Source organism: Oryzias melastigma, unplaced genomic scaffold (assembly GCF_002922805.2).
Source record: "Oryzias melastigma strain HK-1 unplaced genomic scaffold, ASM292280v2 sc00283, whole genome shotgun sequence".
Lineage (NCBI taxonomy): Eukaryota > Metazoa > Chordata > Actinopteri > Beloniformes > Adrianichthyidae > Oryzias > Oryzias melastigma.
This window is the reverse complement of record NW_023416905.1, coordinates 249610-260170: the sequence shown is the minus strand read 5'-3', so window position 1 is coordinate 260170 and position 10561 is coordinate 249610. Positions and strand designations below refer to the sequence as shown.

The 10561-nt window shown below is 37.6% G+C and overlaps 1 protein-coding gene across 1 annotated transcript; it reads right to left on the bottom strand.

Moving 5' to 3' along the window:
• Positions 1-2897: 2897 nt before the first annotated feature.
• Positions 2898-4754, bottom strand: LOC112140918 (gastrula zinc finger protein XlCGF57.1-like). Its single transcript, XM_024263941.2, has one exon. It carries the CDS (start codon positions 4385-4387, stop codon positions 3194-3196), a length of 1194 nt encoding a protein of 397 aa, XP_024119709.1. The 5' UTR covers positions 4388-4754; the 3' UTR covers positions 2898-3193.
• Between the last annotated feature and the right edge of the window lie 5807 nt (positions 4755-10561).

Genomic DNA, 10561 nt, shown 5'->3' with positions numbered 1-10561 from the left:
GCTCCGGTTAGCGTCCAGTAACACGTCTGGTGGTACCGGCTCGCGTCTGGCGCCGCGTCCCGAGAGCTGCAGACCCCCGACGTGGGACATTTTAAATGTAGTTTAAACAACGCCAGCTATTTGTAGATGAAAAGATAAATCTCAGCTTTGAGTGTGGGGCCCGTCCCTCTTTCGCTGCGCGAAAATATGCAAAATATCCCAAAGTTCTGGAGGTTTAAGCGTGATCCAGCCCCAGCATAGCGGTCTGTCTGCCGGCATATTCATGGCGTGAGCTCCGCTGGACACGTCGCTGCATCGAGCTGCAGCCAGAGAACGCGGCGGCAGTAACAGACTGTCAAACTATCCACAGTGTATCCCGCTTTTCTCAGTCTTTAATGTTTTAAAAAACAAAAGTTCATTGGAAATGATAAATCTCTATTTCATTTATTACTGTAGTTCAGCAGAGGAGGAAAAGATTTGGTCCTGACAAAAAATGAACATGAAAGTGTTATGGAAATTTTATTTTTGATGTTTTTTATTTTATTTTACTGAACGTTGATTGAAGTTTTGAATTTAAAATGCCCTTCACTTGCACTTGGGCTTTTGTTAGGCATTTTATGTTACAGCCTTTTATTGTTAAGAAAGTTGATCTTAATATAATGTCATAAAATAAAGTATTTCTGATGAAAACTATAAATTTTACCATTCTTGTTTTCATAATTAATGTAGAACTGCTAAATTCCACGAAGAACACATTTTTTTCCTAAAAAAAAGCCACATATTCATTTGCGACTAATCACGAGTTAACTATGGACAATGTGATTAATCGCGATAAAAAAATGTAATCGCCTGACAGCTCTACTTAAATAAGAAGACCCAAGACCATAAAAACATTTATAAACCATTAAAAGAAAAATCAATCCTGAAACGCACAGGGAGCCATTGCAGCGATTTTAAAACTGGTAAATTTGTAAGAGATTTTTTAGGTAAACCAGAGAGCAGGGCATTACAATAATCTCAACGACTAAAAATGAAAGCATGCATCAGCACCTCTGTTTTGTGAGCTATCGATGCTGTGCCACCACCTTTCTTACCTCCCCTGATAGAAAATGAAAAGTTAAAAATAGGTGAAGCCTCAGTGAGAATAGAAGGGTTTGAGACAGAGATGGATTTGCACTGTTTGATGTACATAATGATGTATATAATCATTTCCACATTCCTTCATTTTTATCAATGTGATCATAGTGGCTGATAGATGATGAAAAGCTAAAAACTGCTCTTAGAAAATGAGAATATTCTATCAAAAGAAGCATAAAGGATGTTTTCAGATTTCAGAAAAGCGTAACTTTCTCTGCATTTAATAATCACTTGTTCTTCCTTTTCATTGAATGACTGCATCAATGTGGTATGGAGGCCATCAGCCTGTGGCTCTGTGTACATGGAATGAAAGCTCAGGTTGATTTGATAGCTGACTTCAACTCATCTTCATTGTTGGCTCTGCTGTCTCATCTTCCTCTTTAAAAACACTTGAAAGATTTTTGATTGGGTCCAGCTCAGGGAATTTGCTGCTTGATCAAACACATAAAAGATGTTAAAGGAGAAGCAGCTTTAGGTAACTTTAGTAGAGTGGAAATGATAAAAGTTCTGCTGGAAAAGAAAAGTAGAATCTCCACACAGCTTGTCAGCAGTGAAGTGCTTTAGAAACAACTTCATTGTAGACGCTTCCTGAAAGGGGCCGTCCTTACTTTGTGATGTCAGGTTGTGAGAACACGCTTGTTTTGATGGGTTATGGGGGCTGGTGCTCAGAGCAAAGATTTTTAGAGGATTACTCAGAAATCGTGAAAGGATCAAAATACCGGTTTGGAGTTGTTTCTACACTGTAAAAAAAGAAAAGTTGGGAAAACTCAAAATTGTAAGGCAACAAACTTCAGGAGAATTTCAAGTTGAGCACCTAAACTCAGCATTTTCAGTTATGCTTTTAAGTTTGTCTTACTTTCAATTTTGAGTTTTTCTAACTCACACAAAAGTTAAGCAAACTTAAAACTTTAATTCTGACTACCTTGCACAACCTGGATTCAAACTAAGGTTTCTTGAGTGCCAATCCTTCACCCTGCCTACTGAGCTATCTGCTTGACTGATGCAAATCCTGATATTAGCTATCATATAACCCTTTACTCTCTCCATAATTAGCTTGTTTACATAAAAAAAAATATCACTCGGTCACATATGTGATTTAAGCTATTGTTAAGACATTAAGTAGTTAGGGAGAAATACTGACATTTTTCAAGGGACAGATTTACTCAACCTTCTGAAGCAAAAAACACATGATAAAGTTTTAATGTTGTTAGCATAATATAGCAGAAAAACACTAACAATTGATTTCCAACATTATTTGAACCAAAATAAATATCAGGGAACACTTACCTGGGCAGGCTGCTCCAACCAGTACTAACAGATACTGAGATTACTTCAGGAACAACTCCAAAAGTTGGAGTTCCCGCATTTCACAACAAAAGCATGACAGTTAGCAGAACTTTGGCAAGTTGTGGTGAACACCAACTTCAAGACACGAGTTCTGACAACTCATAAAATAATGTTGAAGCACATAACTACCTTGGTTAGTCGTACTGACTTAAATTATTGCACCTAATGAGTAAAACTTATTTTTTCCAATTTTAACTGACAGTTAGCAGAACTTTGGCAAGTTGTGGTGAACTCCAACTTCAAGACATGAGTTCTGTCAACTCATAAAACAATGTTGAAGCACATAACTACCTTGGTTAGTCGTACTGACTTAAATTAGTGCACCTAATGAATAAAACTAATATTTTCAAATTTTAACAACTTAAAATTCTTTTTCATCCCAAAAAATCCCAGTTGTTTTTTTTACAGTGTAGTGAGGAATGAACATTATAATACAATTTTTAAAAGTTTATTTTACATGGCCCTTAAAATAAGAGAACAAAAATTTTCACAGTAGTTAAACCTTCCCAGTTAGACCATTATTGTCTTTTCTTCACAAGTCCTCTGCTGTGAGCTTCCCTTGATTTAAAAAAAGGTTTTTCTCCTGCATGAGTTCTCATGTGTGCTTTGAGATCAAACTTTTAGTCTAAAACGTCTGTCACATTCTTTACGTGAAAAAGGCTTCTCTCCTGTATGAATTCTTATGTGATTTATGAGACTAGATTTTTGACTAAAACTTTTGTCACATTCTTTACACGAAAAAAGACTTCTCTCCTCTATGAGTTCTCATGTGGTCTTTGAGATTAAACATGTGACCAAAACCTTGCTCACATTCTTTACACAAAAAAGGCTTCTCTCCTGTATGAGTTCTCATATGTGTTTTAAGATGATACATTTGTCTAAAACTTTTGTCACATTCTTTACACGAAAAAGGCTTCTCTCCTGTATGACTTATCATGTGTCTTTTGAGATGAGACTTCAGACTAAAACTTTTATCACATTTTTTACACAGAAAAGGCTTCTCTCCTGTATGAGTTATCATGTGTTCTTTGAGATGAGATATCACTCTAAAACTTTTATCACATTGTTCACACAAATAAGGCTTTTCTCCTGTATGTATTCTCATGTGTCTTTTGAGATGAGATATTACACTAAAACTTGTATCACATTCTTTACATGAAAAGGGTTTCTCTCCTGTATGAGTTCTCATGTGGTCTTTGAGATTAGATTTCACACTAAAGCTTTTATCACATTCTTCACATGGATAAGGTTTCTCACCTGTATGAGTTCTCATATGTGTTTTGAGATGAGATTTTTGACTAAAACTTCTGTCACACTCTTTACACAAAAAAGGCTTCTCTCCAGTGTGAGTTCTCATGTGTTCCTTGAGATTAGATATGCAACTAAAGCTTTTATCACATTCTTTACACGGAAAAGGCTTCTCTCCTGTATGAGTTCTCATGTGCGATTTGAGATAAGCTATGCAACTAAAGCTTTTAGCACATTCTTTACACGGAAAAGGCTTCTCTCCTGTATGAGTTCTCATGTGCGTTTTGAGATAAGCTATGCGACTAAAGCTTTTATCACATTCTTTACACGGAAAATGCTTCTCTCCTGTATGAGTTCTCATGTGCGATTTGAGACCAGATATTCGAATAAAACTTCTGTCACATTCCTTACACGTAAAAGGCTTTTCTCCTGTATGGATTCTCATGTGTGTTTTGAGCTGTGATACATAACAAAATGTCCTTTCACATTCCTCACAGACATGAGGTCTTTCATCAGACTTAGTTCTGTGAACAGACACATCGTGTGGAATTATTGTTCTTTTACCAGACCCTGCAGAGGAAAGTCTCTTTTCTTTTGGAGATTGTTTATGTTTCATGACAGAAGTTTTCATCTTGGACTTTTTTCTAACATCAGAGTCACACTGACTTTCTGACATGTGAGAGCTGTCCACACTTTGGACATGACTTCTGTCTCTTCTCTTCCTCTGATCTCTGTTCTGTGGCTCTGTCTCTTCATCTGGAGTTATTGTTGATTCTTCATATTGGTTTCCTTCTTCATCCTGACTATCAGTTCCATTCAAGCTCTGCTGATTGCTTACATCTTTTTCACTCTTCTCTTGTTCGTCAAAAGTAGAAATCTCTATCAAGGTGAAAGTCTCCTTAATTTGTATGCTCCGTGGTTCCTCCTGCTCCTCTTCAATCTGTGGAGGTTCTGGTTCATTCTGTTCCTCTTTAATCTGTGATGGTTCTGGTTCCTCTTGTTCCTCTTGAATCTGTGATGGTTCTGGTTCCTCTTGTTCCTCTTTAATCTGCAATGGTTCTGGATTCTCCTGCTCCTCTTCACTCTGTAGAAGTTCTGGTTCCTCTTGAATCTGTGATGGTTCTGGTTCCTCCTGTTCCTCTTGAATCTGTGATGGTTCTGGTTCCTCTTGTTTCTCTTGAATCGGTGATGGTTCTGATTCCTCTTGTTCCTCTTTAATCTGCAATGGTTCTGGATTCTCCTGCTCCTCTTCACTCTGTAGAAGTTCTGGTTCCTCTTGAATCTGTGATGGTTCTGGTTCCTCCTGTTCCTCTTGAATCTGTGATGGTTCTGGTTCCTCTTGTTTCTCTTGAATCGGTGATGGTTCTGATTCCTCTTGTTCCTCTTTAATCTGCAATGGTTCTGGATTCTCCTGCTCCTCTTCACTCTGTAGAAGTTCTGGTTCCTCTTGAATCTGTGATGGTTCTGGTTCCTCCTGTTCCTCTTGAATCTGTGATGGTTCTGGATCCTCCTGCCCCTCTTCTCTCTGTAGAAGTTCTAGTTCCTCCTGTTTCTCTTTAGTCTCTGTAGATTCTGGATCATTCTGTTCCACTCTGAAGTTCCTCTGTTGGTTCCAGAGATTTTCTTCTTCCATCACCCAGTGTTGTGAGAGGACTGCACAGACACAAATACAAGAAAGTTTGAGCTCTGTTACATGTCTTTGTAGCATCTGATGAATATTGATATCATAAATGTTTAACAACTGTAATTTTGAAAAGATTGGATCACTGAGTTTATCATAAACAGAATTTGCGGCCAAACCAACAAGTACCTTTTGTAAAAGTAACATTTCTTTCAGATAAGCAAGACAAGTACTTGCCCAAACAAAATTGCAATAATAGAAATATGGATAAATAAGGGAATAGTACAATGATACAATAACTGGAAAATGTTCATAATCTTTAATTTTTCTGATGATGCCCAGAGATTTTATTTTATTGCAGACAACACCAACATGATTTTTCCAAAGGAGTTTGTTGTCCAGCTGGACTCCTAAAAATCCAATGGATTAAACTTCTTCAATTTGTTATTTTTGAATGTCAATTTTCATCAAATTATTGTGTTTTTACAATCTGAAAACAACATAATTTTTTTTTTATTATTTAAAAATGATTTGTTTGCTTGAAACCAGGTCAAGTATTCTTTTAGATCCTTGTTTAGTTTTTCTACAACTGTTTTAAAAAACCTTATGAGAAATTTAAAAGATTGGTGTCATTTGAAAATAACATGGGAAATGTTGATTTATCAACATATGCCAAATCATTTGAGGATTTCCGGTTCCGGTTCACGAGCAGACGTGTGTCTCCAGCTCTCCTCAACTCTTCGGCTTTTAAAGTCTTTAAAAGTTGCCCACATGCGACTTTAATCACCAAGATGCAGCAACAACTACCGCAACGAGGAGAGTTGAACATGGCACCGAAGAAAAATTTTGAAGCCAATCTGGCAGAGCTGAAAACCACGTTAGCTGACATACAAGCTAAGCTAACCCCAACAGTTCTCTCTGACTCTAAACCGTCAGCTTCAAGCTAAGGTAACACCGCTGCTACAACTCGTGGAAGATTTCCGTCAAGAAAAGGCACGTAACGAACAACGAGATAATCGCCAAGATCTCCTGGAGAGGAGGATGCATGACGTGGATCAACAAGCACGGATGAATAATGTGATTCTCACGGGACTTCAACTACAACCCCGGATGCGGCCTGGCGCTACCAGCGCTAGCATGGATGCTAATGGAGCTGTGATGGATGCTAACCCGACCGTAGAGGATTAGGTATGAGTATTTCTTGCGTCTAAAGGGATTTCCTTGGACCTAAATACTGTTGAGCTCTGTCATCCGCTTCCTCGGAGAAAGAATACGGATAAACCAGCGATCCTGATCAGGTTTGTGAATCGAAAGCACAAGATGGCTCTGATGAAACAACGTAAACACCTGAAGGGGTCTAATGTGTTTCTTAATGAACATCTTTCTAAATATCACGCTGATCTGGCTAAGCACGCAAGAATCCTACGCAAAAAGAAACAGATCCACAGCACATGGATTCTGAACTCCAGAATCTTTGTAAAACTACTTGGACCACTGGACGTTACGAAGCCTCTGGAAATAAAATCCATGAAAGACTTTGAGAACTGTGGGATTACACATGTTTGACCCTTTATTTCAAGCAAAATGTGAAATGTGAACTCAAAAAAAACAAAAAACGCTGGACTCCCTATCAAGCGATCTACTTGTGACTCATTAGGCGATATGTTATGTATTATGACCCGATTGCTTGAAATAAACCATTTCATTAATTCATTCACTTATATAAACCAGAAACAACAAAGGTCCTAAAATACACCAAATCTCTTTATCTCTTTCTGAGTCATAGCCGTTCATTGTCACATATTGTGTTCTTTTTGTCATAATTTAAAATCCATTAATGCACCAGACCTTGAAACCCATATTTATGTCTTTTGTCCAACAATATCCCATGATGCACTGAATCAAATGTTTTTGAAAGATCTAAAAATAAACCTATTGTACTTTCATTACTGATTAAAGCATGTATATCCTGTATGTAAGTTCAACTTGTACCTTGTAAGTGGAGGAGTTTTTTTTTTTTTTAATCCATATTGGTATTGATAAATAATATTATTTGTGTTCAACTGTATGAGTAATCTAGAGTAAAATCACTTGGTAGATTGATATGGGACAGTCATTTGTGAGCATAGTTAGATCACCAGCTTTGTATAAAGGCAAAACTTTTGAAACTTTTAAATCTGCAGGAACAATCCGTGTCTTCATTGATATGGTCAGTATGAGTCAATGGTTTACATCAGGGGTCGGCAACCTAGGACACGTGAAAAGACAGTGGCATGCTGGGGTCGGACAAAAATACGCACTTGATCTGTTGTCTGTTAGTATTTTTTGGTTTTGAAAAGAGTAATCATCTCTTCTCACAATGATCTTTGATCCGCCATGGCGTTGTGACAGCTTGAGGTTAACTTTTCTGATGTGCCAGTCAGGTCTCCCTCCTGACATACAAGATATCAAAACCCACTCTGTCACCAAGGATGTTACCACACCCTTGGCTCCTCCCACACACACAAAGTCCAGAGTTCATTTAAATCTTTTTATTTTTATTTTTTACTTGCAAGGGGGATGTTGCTGAAAAAAAACATGAAATCAAGGCCATGCTGTGATTCTCTTGTTTCTGGTGAAATTAAAAAGTTGAAATAATTCATTTGAAACTGTTTGTGGATGGAACACGTACATGTGCGTAACTGGGAATAGCATATAGCAAAGGTCTATGACTGCACAGCTGTTTCCTTTCTTTTGGTCATGTTTTCGGCGTTGCTGACATTTATGAAGTTATTTCCATTTTGTACTAAGACTTGCTGTGTAGACTTCTGGTGACGTCATGCAAACAATATGAGCGTGAGACACTAGGCTCTGTCGGAGAGAAACTTTAAACTGTGACTTCAGGAGAAACTGAAAGACCACTCTAAAGACCAGAACCAGATCTGAACCAGGACCTTTTGAGCCAACAGTGCTGACCACTACGCCACTGAACCGCCTGAATTTCAATGGCGCCGCTGCTTAGGTGTGCTGCCGGTCTGCTGCTTTGAATGAGTCAGAGTGAATGGGGGAACTCTAAATCTTGCAAGATTGCTTACCGGAAGACTGAAATTCTGGCTCTGAGGAAAAGTAAAGCTGGAATAAGACATGTCATCCCCAAAGAGCTGCATAGAAGACACAGAGGGACTCGTGCCAGTGTGAAGGTAAAAGCAAAGGCCCGTGCCAAAAAGGAACGCAGTAGAATATACAAGCCACCAGTTCTATCTGTGATTATGGGTAATGTGAACGCATTGACAAATAAAGCAGATTAACTTTTTGCGTTGGTTGGAAGTCAAAGGAACTACCGAGAGTGCAGCTCCTCACCTGGACTTGTTCTGTGGAAAATTATGTTAAAAATTGAAATCTTCCCACAGTTTCAATAAATCAGTTAGTACCAAACAAATAATTTAAGTTTGATTTGATTGATTGGTATATTTGAAGCATAGATTATGAAAAATAAAGGACAAAAACACACAATTACTTCAAACTCTTTACAGAAACAATAAAATGCATTGACTAGAAAATAGAAAACAAACAAAAATAAAACACACTTATGTCACATTAAGTTCATACATTTTTCTGACTATTAACTAAACTCAGTAGAATTTGATTGATTGCTTGAAAAGAAGTAGGAGGAAGGGAATTAATATAATCCCACCCCTACTTGATTACTTCATTTTACAGTTTTGCATAATTATGTAATCCGGTTTTGATCGGATCAATATGAAGTCGTTTTTTTTTATTTTTTATTCCCAATAACAAAGATAAGTGCTTGTTGATTATTGATCAATCTCATCAAACATTATTTTAATAAAGGGTAACATCAATCATACATCATGTAACAGATGTGTAATACTCTATGATTATCATCAAAATAGTATTTCATATTAATGCAGATAAATAATCATTACACATTGAGATCAAGTTTTAAAGTAATGAGAGTGCTTATTAATCATTCTCTGAAAGCATTTTTATATTTTCAGTAAACATTAATGATTCACACAATATGTAATAATCATTGATTATCATTAGAACACATAATTACATTAATCCCGTAATCATTGATACATTTTGTGGATCAAGTAATGAAAATCAATACCTTAATAATTTTAGACTTTTCAGTAATCATTACTGCATCGCTGCAAGACATGAAAATGTAATCAGAAACATGTTTTAGTTTTTTGTTTGTGTCCAAAGTTCAAAGATAAGTTTTTGTAAATAAGCCTCAAGGAGAACATTGTTTTATGTAATATGTATGAGAGTATATTTATGCTTTGAAATAATGTATATAGGTTTTATCAAAAATATGTTTGTTTTGAAACTTTTTAAAAGAGTATTTTTTTAGTTATTTTTTTCCAGCTGTTTTTTTATTTTTTTTTTACTGATCCAAAAAATGACCCGAACCCTAAAACCATGACGCGATCCAAATAGGGGTGTAACGGATCATGGATGATCTGTGGTCCGTACGGATCAGAAGCCACGGTTCGGACACGTGTGTACCGCGGACCACTCCAATCCCCACCCCCAGCGAGCGCACACACCTCGGGCTCTCATAATTTAAATCAATTGTCCGTTCACATCGAATGGAATTCTCGTCAAATTCATGTAGATCCTCTTTGCTTTGACAAGCGCTGAAGTAACAGGTTCACACTATCTTAAAGTCTGTTCCTGAATCTCCCGCTGCGTGTGGGCGGAGCTTTCAGCGTTTTTCCTGCATAGAGAATTTGGTGTCGGCCGCCAGCAGCTCCTGGGAAAGGAGGGATGTGGCTGATTCTAGGAGCCCAGACTGAGAGAGAGTCCACGGAGACCCGAATGATGACAAAATGATACAACAGAAAAAATAATTTCAGTAAACCAATAACCAATATATATTCAAAAATATTTTGATTTATAATTATATATTTTGTTCTGGAGAACATCGTCTGCCCCCTACCCTGTCCCCTTCCTCTTAATTGAAAATGTTCGGTCCGACTGGACTTTACTTCCACAGGTGCGCTGTTTGTGACCGACAGACCCACAGAGTTTGAGGGAAAGAAGACACGCTTTAAAATCGGGAGATGTAAGCACCTGATTGGGTTAAAGAGGAGAGAAGGACAGAAGGAGAGAGTGCGTGTGCTCGTAAACAGACAGGAGGGCGGGGGATATTCAGTTACAGTTCAGTAGTTGAAGCATTGACTGTATATAAGAACTGGACTGAGCAAGCCCCCCTCCTTC

Excerpts from the sequence above, each read along its gene's own strand:
- LOC112140918 (XM_024263941.2), bottom strand. The coding sequence starts at position 4,387 with ATGTCAGAAAGTCAGTGTGACTCTGATGTTAGAAAAAAGTCCAAGATG.